Source organism: Triplophysa rosa, linkage group LG23 (genome assembly GCF_024868665.1).
Source record: "Triplophysa rosa linkage group LG23, Trosa_1v2, whole genome shotgun sequence".
Taxonomy (NCBI): domain Eukaryota; kingdom Metazoa; phylum Chordata; class Actinopteri; order Cypriniformes; family Nemacheilidae; genus Triplophysa; species Triplophysa rosa.
Genome location: NC_079912.1, coordinates 12450659 through 12468536, shown reverse-complemented (window position 1 = coordinate 12468536; position 17878 = coordinate 12450659). Strand labels below are relative to the sequence as shown.

General features: G+C 41.8%; 1 protein-coding gene across 3 annotated transcripts in view; it reads right to left on the bottom strand.

Annotated features, from left to right (window-relative positions):
- mllt10 (MLLT10 histone lysine methyltransferase DOT1L cofactor) overlaps positions 1 to 17878 on the bottom strand; it is a 47675-nt gene that overhangs the window by 14431 nt on the left and 15366 nt on the right. For all 3 annotated transcript variants that reach the window (XM_057322890.1, XM_057322888.1, XM_057322889.1), the window contains exons 6-10: positions 16556 to 16649; positions 6706 to 6801; positions 6186 to 6501; positions 4032 to 4670; positions 414 to 589 (exon numbers count right to left, since the gene is read on the bottom strand). In XM_057322890.1, coding sequence (XP_057178873.1) covers positions 414 to 589; positions 4032 to 4670; positions 6186 to 6501; positions 6706 to 6801; positions 16556 to 16649 — 1321 coding nt within the window. The remainder of the gene's footprint in view (positions 1 to 413; positions 590 to 4031; positions 4671 to 6185; positions 6502 to 6705; positions 6802 to 16555; positions 16650 to 17878) is intronic.

The following is a 17878-nucleotide window of genomic DNA, read 5'->3' as shown; positions in this document are numbered from 1 at the left end:
ACGCACACACATTTCATATAAACACAGACTTTATCACAATTAATCGATTTGAAAGCCCTGAAACACTTCAATTTAGCCTTGTGATGCAGTCACATTGTTTTTCCTTTAAATTAATCTTATAATTATTCCATCCACATGTAAAAACCAAACGCACCAACACACAAGTTCTTGTGACCAACCACGTGGTCACCAAAGATGCAGATGGGGGTCACGGTACACATCTATAAATGTAAACGTATTTCTAAACACACGCATTGTGTAGTCTACAATGTGACCCTAACACGTATCCACTGAGCACTCAAAAATAACTGGCATTGTTTGCTACCAATTAATGTACAAAGCAAAATTCAGGAGCAGATCCAAGTCGGATACAACAGCAGAGATGAGCTATAATGTTGGCCTCAAATACTCACGTGTGTGGATGAGGTGCTGGTGAACGGGGCAGCCGGGGGGAGTGAGGTGAGGGTGGGCATGGAAGTGACCACTGACTGATGAGTCGGTACTGGATCAGAGTTGGATCCAGACAGAGACCCTCCGAGCACTACGCTGGGCACCGGGCAAGCTACATCGCTACTGCTGGAATACGAGCCTGGACGGGTAAAATAAAGAAAGAAATCATAATAAAAAAAAGGCTGAACAATCAATGTTAAAGAGGGAGGAGGAAAACAAGATCTGCTGATTTCCACCAAGTCATAAATAATATTAGCACACTCAATGTCTTGCTTATCAGCTGAAGATCCAGCACAGCAACTTGGGAATTTCAAATCAATCAATGCCCGGTATGACTTGTAATCTAGTGGCAAATGCCAAGTTTTAATAGTTGTAAGGGCAACCTCTGGTTATTCATCTATCTCACTCGTCTCTGTCTTTCTCGCTGCCCCCAAGATGAACTTTGTGGACTTTGAATGGCCTTGTGTGACCAGGCCCTCATCACAGCAGACGTCGAGAGAGCGCAACAAAGCATTTCAGAGTCCTCTCAACATGCACTCTGCACCGGCCTCCCAATGACCCATAAAACAGCTCTCCGAATCGGACGACTCGCTACGACTTCTGTAAAAATAACGGAGGGCTTTTCAGGCGGGTCCGAAATGCTGGGGAGGAGCCCGCTCCATTCATATTTATGTGCCGGTTCATGACATGGACGCTGTTTGTTGTTGCTGTTGTTTTATTGATTTTTTCTGCTCTCCTCCCCTGCCACCATCTCACATACACCCAGCTGATGGCCAAGGCTGACCCTTGCAGGAACGAGAGAGGCCCCCTTGGCACACGAAGGAATGAATGGCTTGCGGTGGTCTACATTCACTGGTGAAACAAAGAAACATTGTTGGGTGAAGAGATACCACGTGAACCATTTACAGTACCAAGCTCCGAACTCCACCTCAGATGCATTCAACAGGGAACATTCTGTATAAGCCAATTTGGGATTCTTGAGGATCTAATACACTGATGATTACATAATTGTGTTGATCTGGTTAATAATTACCATTTAAGAATAGGTCAACTGGCAAAGCTTTGGATTAGAGGTTACAAGACATACAGCAGCCAAACAAAGCAAGGACAAAGATCCTGTTATCTGGTGCCGATCGAACCGACCGATCGATCGGGCCTCAACATCTCCTCCCGAATTCCCCTTATCAAATCAGAGGAGAGAGGGGAAATTTCAAATTAGATTTGCCAGCATTTCAAGTCAAGCCCGTGCCTCCTTTCTCAGCAGAAAATCCATGCGAGTTCAGAGGGAGGTTAATGACACGGCTCAGGTCCTGATAAGGATCCTCTGCACAGGTTCCCAGCAAAGAGAAGAAAGGAGGTACGGTTCTACAAAGCAGATTTGGGCCTTTGACATGTCTGATGTTTTTAATTTTTGTTATTGTGAGCAGTGATCAATGTCTTGTTTTGAGTTGTGTTACTAGCTTTAGATATTCCATGCTAACTGTTCTATCACATGCACACGGCTTTAGCAGAGTCGCCTTGGCGTTTCCGAATGCGTGTCGACTCCCGATAAGGGTAAGTTACAGTGCGGAGTTAACGCAGCAAATGCACGCATTGCTCATGGGTGTTTATGCGAACGGACAGGGTGGCTGCATAGTTTCAACATAAATCGTAACAATGTAACATTGTGCTTGTCAGTCACGTCCCTTTTTTCATTTCAAACGAGCGCCGTTTAACCAACAAAAATCTTTTCCCCTTTCCAAACAGCACACCATAAAATCCCACACCCGGCTGGGCCCGAAATAGATGTTTGCATTTAATAATCGCCCCCACTGCTCCCCCTGATAAACCAGTCATCCATCAAAAAAAAGGTCTGGGAGCTGTTGAGGGAGGATGAGACTGATAGATGAGACGGAGCACTCATGCTGTAGCCATGCATTAGCCATGGCTAAATATTTACAGTCCAGCCAAAGGCCAGGAACAGGTGAGGGCGAGGAGGGGTGGGAGAACAAGCCCCAGACAAACACAAAAGCCCAGATGGCCTTGAGAGAGGGGACAGGGTGATAGTGAGAGAGAAAGAGCGTGTGACACACTGACTGCGTGTCGACTCGTAAGGACCCTATGCAGAGTTCACTGCTTTTTCAATTGACAAAATCAGTTCACTTGGAAGACAACATTTCCAAGAAAATATACTAGGGATAGTTAACCCAAAAATAAAGTTCTGTCATCATATATTCACCTTCATGTGAAACAAAACATGCATATGACTGTAAAACACAAAACATTGACATTGGGAAATGTCTCAGTGGTTTTGTATCCATACAATGGAAGTCAATGGGGGCCAATGTTGTTTGGTTACTGACGTTCTTCAAAATATCTTGTGTATAGAAAAAAGTCATACAGGTTTGGAATGATATGAGGGTGAATAAATGATGAAAAACAACTGCTTGTGTGAAGTGATCAATGTACACCTTTACTATCTGCAGTGCCTTTAAAATTGAACACCCACCACGATATGGAACCTCACCTAAGGTGCTCGACCACCCTGCGATGTTCACTTCATCAGACAACTAGAATGCACTCTTAAATAGTACGAACCTCCTAAAACACCCATATGATTGCTAAGCAACATGATACATCTCCATGTATCAGATGCTTAAATGTTAGTTGTAGCATACATATATCAATGATGAGTTCGAGCAAGTGAAAGACTTCCGCAAAAAAAGTCACAGAGAGAGTGCAAAATGAAACATGTATGAGTGTGCAAGGCAGATCACCAGCACTGAGAACACCAGCCCAGTCGCCTGGTTCAAATTCAGTGATCAGGGAGGCCAGTAGGGGTCAGGGCATTTCTACACACTGTCATAAGCTGCTAAGTGCCATCAGCTCACTCCGGATCCCGAGCAAGGAGAGCGTCAGGGACGAACAAATACAATTTTAACTAATTGCCTGTTACGGGCTCCTTTCCCCCTCCAGCTCCCTCAGGCTCAACAGGTTAATGTGCATCTCTATGGAGATTCAGCGGGCCACTCTGAGCTCTCGATCAGGTAGGAATGAGGAAGCACTTTAGAGAGCACCTCCGTCCACTTTCACCCTAATGAGCTTCAGCGCAGACCAAAACAACATCACGCTGGTTCCCAGGACTTTCTTCGAGAAGAGCCCACCTCAAATGGATTTTTTTAATAACCAGAGATGGAAAAAACTGTGATTCAGAGTAAGATCAAAAGGAATTAGCCTGTGTTAGACGTAATTCGAAAACTCTGAAACTGAACTGAATGAGAAAAATGACCAATAATTTGTGTTTCGCTCCGAGAATCGTGACCTCTGGCTAAACGTAAGGGAGTTATTTGGACAAAGTAATGATTTCGGATCGACCAAAACAGGTACATGTGTTTGTGTTTACATGTACATGTGCTTAAAAGTAAGAGTACATGGAAAAATAAGAGGGCTTGATGACATCAGCCAAAAGGGAAAATCAAAGCTGTTTTGATGAAAGATAACTTGGAAAAACAGAACAACTGAATCATCCACCATAAGAGCAGGAACACAGTCCTATCTTTTACTTACAACAACTGAAATTGGCAAAGTCTGTATCTGCTCACCTGGTCCAGCAGGTGGGGAGCTGACAGCCATACTCTGCAAGCTCCCATTCCTGAGGAGAGATGGGGACTTCTGAATCCCCAAACTACTGCTACCGGCACCCCCTGCTCCCACGCCTCCTGTACTGCTGACGGCGCTTCCGCGGCCGCCCAACATGCTCATGGAGGATGGCGAAGAGGAGGTGGATAAGGGCAGTGCCGCTCCATGTTCTCCAGTGTCTGTGGTTTTACCATCCTGGGAGGTGTAGCACGGTCCGTATCGGTTCTTCCAGTTCCCCCGTTTCTTCTTCTTCACACCGTCTTCGCCAGTGGAGGAAGATGAGGTTGCAGAGGAAGACGAGGAGGAGGGTTGGGGGCGTTTGTAGCTGGCTGCAGTCAGGCCCCCGAGCTCGCCGGCAGGGTGACAGTTTTCGTAATGCTTGCCGGAGCTGGAGCTTTGGGACAACATGCTAAAGGTGCTGAGACCCACCATGCCCTCAGAGGCTCCGCCCTCTGAACCACTCTTCACGTGAGAACGGCCAAAGGAAGGAGTGTAGGACTCGCTGGTCCTCAGGGTGGCATCCGAGAAACTGAGGAAGTCAGAGGTGGGCTGGACCACAGATCCACTGGAGGCTGATTTAGTACTGCAGCCTAATAAAAGACCTGAGAGAAAAAAAAGATGATAAGCATATACCAATACTTTTTTGCAGCCAGTTTTTAAACACACAAAAAACAACTCTATACCGATTGATCCAAAATAAAGCTGTAAGGTGAAAAATACAATATAAAAACCAAACATAGACAATAGCGAAAACACAACAGTACTGTATCATCAAAAAGCAAGACTTGTAATTCTACAATTTCACACAAACAATTATTAATTCTGTGCTGATTTGTTCAGCGACTTTCCATTTGATGCATTCTCATTTTTTAAGTTCCTCTTTAAGCAAACAACCACATCCAACAGTTAAAAACACCCTTTCTGAACCGTAGACAAGAATAAACTGAAAATGCTTCAATTAGAAAAAGCGAAAAAAAGGCAAAAACCAATGAAAAATCTACTCGACCTGAAATCAGGCTACGCAATGAACTCCTATCTCCCGCTGCAAGGTGGGCCGGTCACTTGCAGGCAGCCAAACAAATCAGGCAGGTGACACAGATTTTGGTGTGTTTTCAGGCCCTCCCCTCAGGCAAGGACTCGTCCTTTAACCAAAGCCAGAGTAACAGCACCTGCATTCATGTTTTTACAGCGCTGGCACAGCCGCTGAAGCTTTACGTGCCAATTTTACTACTCGCACTAACATTCAAACCTGCACGTGCCTTGTATGCAGGTAGCCTTTTTGAGAAACATGAAATTTCACCTCAAAGAATTACTTTTATCTGCCTTTATATCAACAAAAATAAGAAATTCCACATAGTCGCCATTGCAACAAAAAGCGTTTTTGTTATTGCCAAACATAAAGAGCACAATGTTTTTTGCAATCTTTTAACAGACTTTTGATATTGCAACCTCTCATGTACTTTCATGAAATATTACATCATGGCTGGCAAACAGAACAGTTGTGTGACTTAACGTCGAAGCGAGCAGACCCTGGATCTGTGTCAGGTGTTCTCATAACAGCCCTAGCACTGTGACATACGTGCGTGTAGGCAGCAGATTATATTCCACAGTTAATCTCCAACATCTTTTGATTTCTCTGTGAAAACACTGTGCCGTTTCTTCTTTCAGGGTTCCTCGAAGTCTGCGTGTATCTCCAACAAGGAGGCCCCCACCGCACCCTGACACATTAATGATTAGTCTGAATTTTCCAGACGTGACCTCTGCTTCAATCCTTCCATCATGGCTTGATAGCAGGAAACATGTTTCTGACTCCCGATCCCCCCTCGTACAACAACACGAACACGCACACAGGAGACGCAACCCACAGCAGAGCCAACTCGCAAAGACTCCACAACAGCGGCAGCCAGCCAGACGACAGCCTTATCGCGCACACACACACCATTCGTACTCCTCCTGGCTTTCATCCAGCCCTGTCACAACACACTCACTCAAGTGTCACACACGAGGCTTGAATCTAACTGTTTGTTTTAATTTAAAAACATGAGCGCCAAGAATTCAGAGAGGGTGTTTACTATTTTAGCTCATCAACAGTCAACAGACATATCGGGGAGTCTTACCTTGCTGAAACGGACTGGATGCGGAGGGGACCGTGCATGAAGTTGCCGTGGTGACCACGGGGCCGTGGGGTTTACCCGGCACAGACTTGCGGCCTCTGGACCCGGAGCTCAAGCCGGTGCCGTGACTGCTGGACTTCTTGGTCTTGCCCTCGGAGCTCTTGCCATCTGAGGACCCGCCGTCCTTTGAACTGGAACTGGAGTGAGATGGAACTTCCTGGAAGTTGGCATTGGTGAAGCGGCCTCCGCTGTCGTCGAGTCGCTTCTGAGCGGAAGAGATGGAGGAGACGCTTCCTCCGCTGCTGCTGTTGTTGTAGCTCTGCAGCCAAAAGGGATACGCACACACGTGTAACAATCTTGGATAACCTCCAAATAACTGTCAAGTAACTGACATACTGCCTCCCTCTCCAGCCAATGTTGAGTACAAAAAACTATAAACAATTTCAAGTATCATTGCTCAGGGTTTTCTTTATAAATAACAATAAAGAAAGTTCAGTCCAACACAATCAAAATTTAGACTCACCTTCTCAGAGCTCACCATCAGTGCTGGTACCAGTGATGGCGAAAGCTCCAAAGACTTTTTGTGCTTTGGTTTATGCCGATCTCTTTCTTTATGTTTCTGTGATAAAATGATAAAACAATAAAATATGTGTTAATGAAGAGAGCGCAAAAAATCTTTACTGTGCAAGTATAGCTTGTGAGCCTACGCTGCCATATCTGATGACTGGACAATGACTGAATCTAAACATGTCAATCCATTGCATGCATTCAACCCCCGCACAGGACAGCCACTTCTCCACAAAATTCCTCCTGTACTCAAAGGAAGTGTCTTCCTCTATACGTGAAAGGTTTCACATTGCAAGCCTGACCACAGTCTACTGCTGCTTAATTTACACCCCAGTATAGTGCCGTGCTCCACACAGCTCTATTTGCGCCCGACAAACGCGAGCGTGAACAAATTTACACCTCGCACTCCAATCGAACACCTCCAACATCTCCGTTTCTGTTCTTAAGACACGGCTGTAAATATATGCAGCGATCCTGAACCATTCGGAGAGAATATTTACACATTCCCTACTGGAGCGACATACAAACGTCTAGCTTCCTTTCTTGCCCCTTTGTGTCATCATCCAAAGCATTGTCTTCGATAGAATTGACAATTATTCCGAACACGATAACGGTTTATGCTACTTTACTGCGCAAGTGGTGGTGACAATTCCAGAGGCCCCCAGGCCCAAGTTTTTCAATAAAAATGAGCTTGCACTTCCTCGGCGCCATTTACCGTTCTCCTGAATATACAATTTTAAATGCCATTTTATTAGAACAGGAAAATTGGACTCACCTAAAATGGTTTTGAATAAGTGCAAAGGGGTTTTTGTGTGTGCACGCATGTGGCCGAATATAAAGATTTGTACTACTGGATTTCATGTCTGCTACACACCCAAAACAATGCAACTCTTTTAATATTGTGCTTAATTTGATTTTGCATATGCTAGTAGTAATCATTAAAAATGTAACAAAAAACTAAAATGTAACAATTACTGAAATCACAAAGCTTTGTAATTCAACATGAACATTTGCAAGAAAATTGCTCTTTTAGAATAGAAGCCAAGGCAAAAATCTTTGTACATTGATCCTATAGGTAAGGCATTGTTTTAAGAAAAATCTTTTTACCACTTGGGCTTGAAAAACAAAATGACATTTCTTAAAATTTATTTCAACATTTACAAATGGCAAAAAATCTGAGATTAACCAATACATTTCCTCATCTAATTAATATTCTGATATAAACACCTTTCAGGATCTTGACATAAGACTACAGCGAGTTTAATTATCACAAGAAGAACAGTTAAAGCAGAGTGACTGCAAAGAAAGAAGCACATGAAAGCCAAGACATTTATCATAATTCATCAATGCCTTGAGCAGATAAGTGAAATGTAGAAAATCTCTTTTAGGACGAACAAAGAAAGCACTCCTGAAATTGCTCCTGAATCTAACACAATTCAACTACGATAATTAAATGATAATAAATAATAATAATAAACCAATTCCAGTTGTTGAGAATTAATCATAAATTCCAGTTATTCAGTTATAAAGTTATTCCTAAAAAAAAAACATTCAGGAAACAAAGCAAAAAACCCCAGTCGGATCAGAATGTAAGATATTCGAGGCAGGACGGGGAAGAGAGATTGAAAACATCATTTTGTTCCCAGATGCCAGTCTCAACTGCCTCTCAGAGCACATCTGAACTAGCTGCAAATTGAGAAGCTTTTAGCCTCAATTGTTGTTTGGCCCTGGGGTTTGGAATTAGCTAGGTATACATCTGAGCCCCCCCGACCTTTGACCTGAGAATGTGGAGTATGGGGGGATGGGCCCCTCTTTGCTAATGCAAATCAGGCCTTGTAACAATAGCCATAGCGGAGCACAGAGTACTCCACAACAAGATCTTCAAGAATACAGCTCCAATCTGAATCATTGTCATGTGTCAACCCCTCTCAATGCGGAAAAGACTAAGAAGTTAAATATCAGAATAATTCTGGAAGAAACCGCTTTAAATTGCATTCATATTTAATCGTTTGTTGACCTATATAACACACGCTGCACCGTCTCTGAGCGGCTTAACAGAGCGCCATCCAGGCCATTTTAGTATGCATTTCCAATGCAAACTTATTCAAACTAATTCAAATAACCAACATTCCCTGCTGTACGTTAGGGATGGGCATGAGTACTCCAGTACTCGGATGCGACAGCGACGTTCGATGATGAAAACGATGATCGTTTGGGTCTATAAATACATTTTTAAAAAAGTATATATTTTCTTTCTTTCTGATATGTAATTGCTGGCATTTCGGGTGGTACCCAGAGATTTGATTGGTTGCGTTGTGAGAGTTTGCTGTCCAGAGTCAAGTCCGGGGCATATTGAAAGCGCACAGCAATGCCTGGTTTCACGTTGATGAACTTGAAAAAACAACCAAGTGCAAAATGTGCAGCGCCAAGCTGCATACAAAACATACAAATCTACTACAAGTTTGATTCGTTATCATCTTACACTCTGTCTACATTGTACATTGTACGCGAGCGGTGAGATGCAACGCGGCAAAAGCATAAAGAAACCGAACAAGGCGTTTGTTGCGTCTCTTTGCGCTGCATCCAGTGGGCACAGAATTTCTGTTTATAATGGGTTCTAGTGTTGTATTCGTGCCGCTCGCAGAGAAGGGCGAGCGTTTTCAATCCATTCCCATGGAATCGAGCGAGCATTCCTCTGCTCTGCAAGCACCATGTGAACGTGCGCTCAAGTTCATAAGGGGCGATTCACATTTCGAGTCTAAAACCGTGTCAAATGACCCATGGTGTGCACGTGGCACTCTGAAATGTTGAACTATTTCCATCTCGACTGGCGCCGACGCACCTAGAAAAACGTGTGCGGCGTCACACAGAATGCCCGTCGCGAGCGCGGCGCTCCCTATTTGCACGCGCCTGGGAAATTTGCGCGCATGAAATGTGAATTGCCCCTAAGAATGCATTAAAAACACTCACCCTGCTCCGCACCAGTATATTTGGACACAAAATGTCAGGTGAGACCACTATTATCAGACAGACAAGGCAGACGAGCAAATGAGACTTTACCGTCAGACAGAAATGCGACAGGAAAGAGATGACGCTTCACCCCACGCTGAAAATCTTTGAAATGTTTACTGTATTTTCAAAAACATTGATAGTGAATGTTTTATAATCTAACAGTGTTGATTTACTAAATCTTGTCATAGTTTTATCAACATAAATTTTCGTATCAGTGTTTTAATTCAAATCTTTTCATTGTCACCATGAGGGACACTCCCTGTCCCCAATTAATTAAGTACTCGTTTTTCAAACCTGTTCAGTACTCAAAATTAAACATGATCAAAAATGCCCATCCCTACTGTATGTACGGATGCCATATCTGTCATTTCAAAAACTTTAATTGTAGGCTACACCTACATTTTTGGGGGGAATACAAAAAAAGGTGTACAGCGGCTGCATATATTAAAGTTATGCTTACGCAGCATTTATCTATGTGTAAGGTGCCAAATTTATGTCTGTTATAGGAAAATGATTTTTATATGCTGAACATTTTAATGGTTTGAATGTTCTCAACTTTAATATTTGTAGTTAATGCAATTTAAATTTTTCATTTATCTTTTCCAAGACATTAAGTTAAATTACAGTTTAACTTAATGAAATTACAGTTATAAATGTATCCTCCCACAGCCTAAGCACCAGCACCACTCTTCTAAACAATGGCAACCACAAAAATAAAAAATATAACAAACTCTTCTAAATCTTAACATTAAACACTAATAAGAAAAGTTTTTCTCTTTACTAAAAAATCTCAAGACTTTCCCTTACACTTCATTTAACAAAAAACACTTATAAAATAAAATAAAAAAACTCTCCTAATGCAGTTTCACGCAATGTATGCAGGGAACAAGAAAACTTCTAGCCAGATTCAACAACTCTATTTATTTATATTTTTTAACAAAAACAAAAATCATTCATGTAGTCCCAACTTGAATAAATCAAGTTTGATGATTAAACATGAAGAAAAAAAACATATTGTGACAAAATGTAAAAGTCTTAATGCAAATTAGAAAAGGAGCCAATTTCCCTTCTTTTATTGTAATATTTTATTGGAATTACATAAATAAAATGGTTTGGCTATTATATTTTGTCAGTACTTTTAAAAAGGTATTTAAAAAACATGGATCAACCCATTTACTTTCACTTTAAAATTAAAACGCATGTCTGCTGATAAATTTACAATTCTCATATTCTCTGTAGCATTATAATTAGTTTAGGGTTATGACAAAATTTCAAGGGATAAAATGTAATGAGCTAAGAATATTACATGTATTTAGGTTAAATATGATTAAACTCCGAAAAATAATTATAAAGCAGAACCAATTAGCCTACTAAATTAAGGCAAAAACTGTTCTGAACACAGGTTTTACAAAATGCTTAACTTCAAAAAAAAAAAACTGAAACAACAAGGCGTAGACATTTTAATGATGTAAAAATGAAATCAACACTAAGAGCCATTTTAATGATGACCCTGTGTGAATAGAGTAATCAGGCAAGCTATCACTGATTAAAATGGCTGCACAGAGGCTGAGTGGTTGAAACATGTGGCCAGTGGGAGCTGCTAGAAACAGGCAGAAAATTATCAATGACGATGGATAGACGTGATGAGCTCCACCACACATTTCACACTATGAGGTCTGGCACTAGCGCTGGATTAGTATTTCATATACCACCACCATTACAGTAAGCAGAGCAAGATACAGACAAAGACAGAATTAAATCAAGCTTTCGATGCGATTTTTGCGTTGTGAGTGCGTTTATTGATACAAGACCGTGTTACACAGCCCATGTTAATTGAATTAGATGGGAAGGCGAGTAGGGCTAATGATGCTGCGTGTTTCATTCGGTATGGCTGTGTATAGCAAATCTCAGAAAATTACTTGAACAAATGACTACAATACCTATACCAATACTGATTAAACCTACGCGGTGGAACTAATGGCCATGACGAACGCTTTTCTATGAATACAGCACTCTTTGTGTTGATAATTTGTGGCAGCACCAAAATACTAATCACGATGTGCGATAAAAGGCGCTGTGCTTCCCTCCCGTGGCCTTAAAAGCTTTGTGGAATATGAAAAGTGCACGTGCGCAGGACGGCTCAAGGTGAGGGAGGTCCACGCGATTAAAACAAAACGAACAGCAGCAATACGTGTTTGGCAGGAAGTGAGGTAGATCTGGAGGCTGCCTTACCTTCTTTTCCTTGTCATGGTGCTTATCCAAAGAGTGAGTGCAAGAATCACTTAAGCTTTGAGCCCTACTACCATGGCCTTCGCGCCTTCTCTAAAAGGTGAAAGAGGAACTTCGAGTTACCATTTCAAGTCTGTCCAATTAGCCTTTTTTCTATTTCGATTTTCTCTCCCTTCTAGTAACAAAGAAACTAGCCCTTACTGAGACAAAGGAAACAAAAATTTAACAATTATGGAAAGAGAAAAAAGACATTGTCATGACAACCAATCACAATCGTTGGATTGTGACTATACTACTCCGTAAAATTTGCCAAAAGTCAACTTAAAGCAAAATTTCATTCAGACTATAATTTCCTCAATTTACTCAGCCTTGCCTTAGCCATCCCAGATGTATATTACTTGCTTTTTTAGCTGAACAGTTGCAAAGCTTTATTATACAAGTTGAAGCTATCCGCTTGTTAAGCCTGACCTCACACACCACCATATATGGAACGTCATATACTGTTTCCGGGTCCAAACGCTCAATAAGATGCTATAATTTATAGCTCATGGCGAGCTATAAAACTATCGGAAAACCACGATCCTAACCTTTATCTTCATAACGAAATCTCACATGGCCAGTCAGCGACACATTTCATAATTTATTCAAATATTGATGTCTGAGATTCCGTGAGCCTGGTGACTGTAGTGCATACTTTGAGTTAATACATGTTTCAGATGCAATATGAGAAAACAGTGCTCATAAACAGCTGTTTAAGCTGTAGCTGGGACCCAAAAAAGGTATTCCTTACGTCACCACTTAACAACTGAATAAAAAGCACATCCATCTATCATAAACATCAAGCTACACTGTAAAAAATTGTGGAACTCAAAATATTTGGTGACTTGTTGAATCTAATTTCTTTATTTGCCTCAATTAAAGTTCTGCAAATTTAAGGAACAGACTGTTGTCAAAATTGGTAATTGTTCCATCTAAATAGTGTGTAATAAAAACAATTATTATTTAGCAAAACTACATTTAAAATTTAAAGCATATAGTTACGCTAAATAAAAAAAATAGTGACAGTTAACTTCAATAAAATGTAAATTAAAAAAAATCTCAGATGTTAAATCTGATGCTTTCAACATGTCGCCATATTTTTTTTAAATTTCACGCTCGGATATGCTTGTTTGGTTTCAGTTTCGTTAAATAAGCTCAACATTTTTCTTGCTTTATTAACACATTGAAGACTTCTGTATTACTTTTATGATGCACGCATGTGCTTGTTTGGCATTTTTATAACCTATACCTGTAAATAAAGTGACAAATATTTTTATAAAATTGTTTTCGTTAAGCTGAAGAAAACAAGTCATATAAATCTGAGTTGGCATAAGAATTTCCTCCGCTAAGAATCAACTGCAAATCAACGTGATTATCTTGGGACAGACAGAAAAAGACAAATGTTCCATGATACAAGAAATCAATAACTAAACTGACCAACTATTACATCTTTTCTAACACAACTGTAATTAGTCATTTTCATTACGCAAATACAGATCCTATAGCCACTACTGTCAACAACTGTCACTTGTAAAAAAATAAAAGGTCAGGACAAAAATTATTTGTTTACCAGCAGCCCAATGAAACAAAGGTCCACATGGAAACGTCAAAGGTTAGTAGCCACATATTGCACTATTAATCCAAGAAACAGTGCTGATGCTGTCAAATCATTAACAATGGAACAGACACGGTACAACCTGCAAAAAGATCTCGCTTTCATTTACAATTATTAAATAACTGCAATGGATGATCATTCAAGTTATGCCACTGTATCGAGGAAGGCGGGACGAGAGCCGTGAGGGAACGGTGCGAGGCCGGTGATGCGAGTGATAATGAGTGTCAGCTGCGCGCTGCACCGATCTCGCATCTCTCACGGAGGAGCTACGGAAGCATAAAAGGACGAGCGACAGGTAGGGCTGTCACGATTATGACATTTGATTGACGATTAATTGTCTAATAAATCATTGCGATTATGACGATTAATTGTCTGTTTTAGGGCTTTGACGATTGTGGCGATTAATTGTCTGTTTTTGAGCTTTGACATTTAATTCTCATACATTTTTGATTCAGCGATTGAGACGACCATATTGTTCTGAATACAAGACTATGTTTTTTTCTTAGAAATACATCGGAAAAAATTGGGTCATCATATATTTAAAGGTTTAGGCTTTTACCTGTCAATAATACAACCACCAAATACTTGTAAATTAAGTAAATTGATCAGGTGTGAATTGAAGCCACCATTAAAATGCTATCAGTCATAGAAAAGCTTCTAGTTTGTTTTTTCTCACTTGCAAGACTACAATAAAATTTTACTTGTGTGTTAATGAAATTTTGGTAGACTGGTTTTCACACTGAGATTTGCTTAAATAATATTAAATTGTACTGCAGGTAATTTGTATATGTTTTTTTAAGTGATTGTGTTGTGGTGGTACATTTTACAAGTATTACCATGCTTTAGTAACAATATATACACTAAAATATGCTATATGCAGATACACTACAGCTCCCCCTAGTGTCTTCTATAGAGATGTGCAATAATTGTGATGATCTGAAACCATCGCGATGAGGTCAAACAATCGCGATGAGACGATTATTTAATAATCGTGACAGCCCTAGCGACAGGAGTGTACGAGGAGAGAGGACCAGGCCTGGACATTGTGTTTAGTTTTATTTATGTTTGTGTGGCCGGCAGTTGACCATGAGGTAGCTCCCGTGCTCCTGGGCCGAGGTGGGGTGGTTGCCGTCCGGGAGGGAGCGGAGGAGTCATCGCCGTTGGCCGGAGCCTGCTGCCTTCCGCCTTGAAGGGGAGGAGCAGGAAACGGGGGACTCGCTGCCGGCTGCCCTCAGCCGGAGGACCCATCGCCGGCCACCAGGGGGCAGAGGAGGATCGAGCCGTCGAGCGTCCAGTACCACCGCATGGCACCGCAAGGAAGAGCCTCTCGGCTGGCTGAGGACCGAGCGACAGTGTGTTGGGGAACCGGATCAGATGTTTTTTTCTTTTTCCTCTCTCCCCTCTCTCGTCCCTGTCGCTCCTTGTGCTTCGGTCTCCTTTTCTCTCGTCTCGTCTGTCCATACCCCCAGCCCCAGGTGCTGCGGCCGCCGAGACTGGCCCCCGGGGGGAGTAGAGCACAGTCTCGTGGGTATGTACCGAGGAAGGCGGGACGAGAGCCGTGAGGGAACGGTGCGAGGCCGGTGACACGAGTAATAATGAGTGTCAGCTGCGTGTTGCACCGGTCTCGCATCTCTCACGGAGGAGCTCCGGAAGCATAAAAGGACGAGCGACAGGAGTGCACGACGAAAATTATTTACCAACATGATCACTTGAAACACTCAAAAACCACCAACAGTGGTTACTAAAGCATGAAAATGAAATATGCAATGAAATACAACACAAACATAACGAACATCACGATTCTTCCATCCTGACTCATTATAATCTCCTATGAGAACATCACAAAGCATTGGCCCCACCTCCAGCCCCTCACTCAGAGGACCTGTAGAGGTCTAGCCATATGTGAGAGCCTTTGTTGGAAAGGACACACACACACACACACGTACAGCACAAATCTGAGAAGCAGTGGGAGGCTATGGCTCTAGGGCCAGAGCGAGAAAGCGAGAAACCCCCTTGCCACACACACACAAATGCCCGAGTCCACGTGCACGCTAAAGCCCGAGTGAAGGTGGATAGAACAGCACAGTCCGTTGCTGGGCTGTCATTGTATCTCTGAAACCCTAGCCTTAATTTCTGCGAGGGGTATTATGACAAGGGAAACGCAGGAAAGAGGTGGGGGATGAGGGACAGGAGAGGAAAAGAGATCCGCAGACAAGGGCCCAGTGACTTGCTGCTTGCTGCTGATTGTCAACGAGATTAAGGGGTTAAAGGGGGATTGAGACGGGGACGGCAGGGGGTACTGGGGGTGGGGAGGTGGGGATTATGCCACAGCTTAGCTTTCAGCAGCTGTAATTGGACCAGGAGTGCTGGACATTTAAGAAACTAGAGCTATTCCAGATGAGGCAGCATCTCTCAAAGGCACAGTGCATTCACAAGCTATTCTGGATGTGCAATAACCGCACAATGACACGGTGACGACATGATCAATATGTGCTCGACGTGATCTGTGTGTAGCCAGATATAACAACAAGGGAAATGGAGGGTAGCTGAGTGCTCTAACAAGAGCAGAAGCCACCAAATAAAAGTTTGACAAGAAAAAAAACTACTGAACAAAATATGCAAACCATGAACATCGCAACTACAAATTAACAAGTAAAACTCAATGTGAAAAGCGGAAATTATTGATTGTGAGAAATTTTACATACAGACATTTCAGGCTCTACACTAATTTTATTTATCTTCAGGCTGAATGTGAATAGTTACAAACTCCAAATCACAGCTTTAATCATTCAAAATGAAAACATCTGATATTAGTGATGAAGAACATCAATGATGTGATTCATCGGAGATGGTGCTAAATGCCAGTGTGTGTATTATAGAATTAGATGGATGAGAAAAAGCAGAATCTTACCAGTTTGCTGTAATGGTATTTGCAGTATCCACAGTATTTCACATTATCAGCATCTGAACCCTGTTCTTCACACAACAACCCAGCAAACTGAGCACTAGATTAAAAAAAACAGTTGGATCAGCAGAATCTACAACGCAGAACTGAAGGGAATAGTTTACCCAAAAATGGAAATTATTTTATAATTTATTTATCCTCATGTCATTTCAAACCTTTACGACTTTCTTCAAAATATCTTCTTTTGTGTAGTGCAGAAGAATGTTGCTACCCAAACAGTATTGGCCACCATTGACTTCAGATGTATGGACACAAAACCACCGAAACATTTCTCAAATTATCTTCTTTTGTGTTCCACAGAAGAAAGACTCCTATACAGGTTTTGAATGACATGAGGGCAAATAAATGATGACAGAATTTTTATTTTTGGATGAACTATACCTTTAAATAAACCTTTAAAAAATGTTTCATGTTAAAAGAGAATTGTACAGCGAGATACTATTGGCGCTTTTCCACTGCATAGTACTGCACGGTACGGCGCGGTACAGCTCACTTTTGGGGGGTTTTCCACCGGGTACAGTACCTAGTACCTGATACTTTTTTAGTACCACTTCGGTTGAGGTTCCAAGCGTACTGTACCAATAACAAAATGTGACGTGTTTACACACAGATCACTGATTGGGCAGAGAATCATTACCAGCGTCATTGGATTTGCAATACATGAATATGCATTTTAATACGTAATATTGGCTTTTTGTTATATGCTTCGTGACAGTAAAACAGAGATCGAGACCTTTAACACAATGCTAAATGCTACATTATCTTACCCTCGTGCGCCGCCGAGCAAACCAAATGATCGTTGTCTGCTCTTTGCTGTAGGATTTACCAAACTCTCTGGTATTTTAGCAGTATTTTGTTTTGCTGCCATCCGCCATCGATATGCTCCATTACTCCTGTGTTGTGCGTGTGTTTGTCACGTTCACAATCATGCTACGGCAGTAGAGGTGCCACAACAATGACGATAAATGTATAATCCCCACCAACGTTGAAGCGCTACTAAACTGCTATGGAAAAGCAAAGTGAGCCGAAGTGAAATGAGCTGTACCGAGCCGAGTCATACTAAACCTGAAGGTACCATGCAGTGGAAAAGCGCCATATAGGACACATGATCCGTTTTAATATGCACAACAAAAAATGTAACCCTGTCACAACGTACGTATGTGAGATTTCGATTGCTCGAACCTTTGGCAAACTGCCATGTTTTTGGGGTTGAGGTAATGACTCCTTTTACACTGTACAAGTGGCAAGCACTACAATTATTAGCTACAA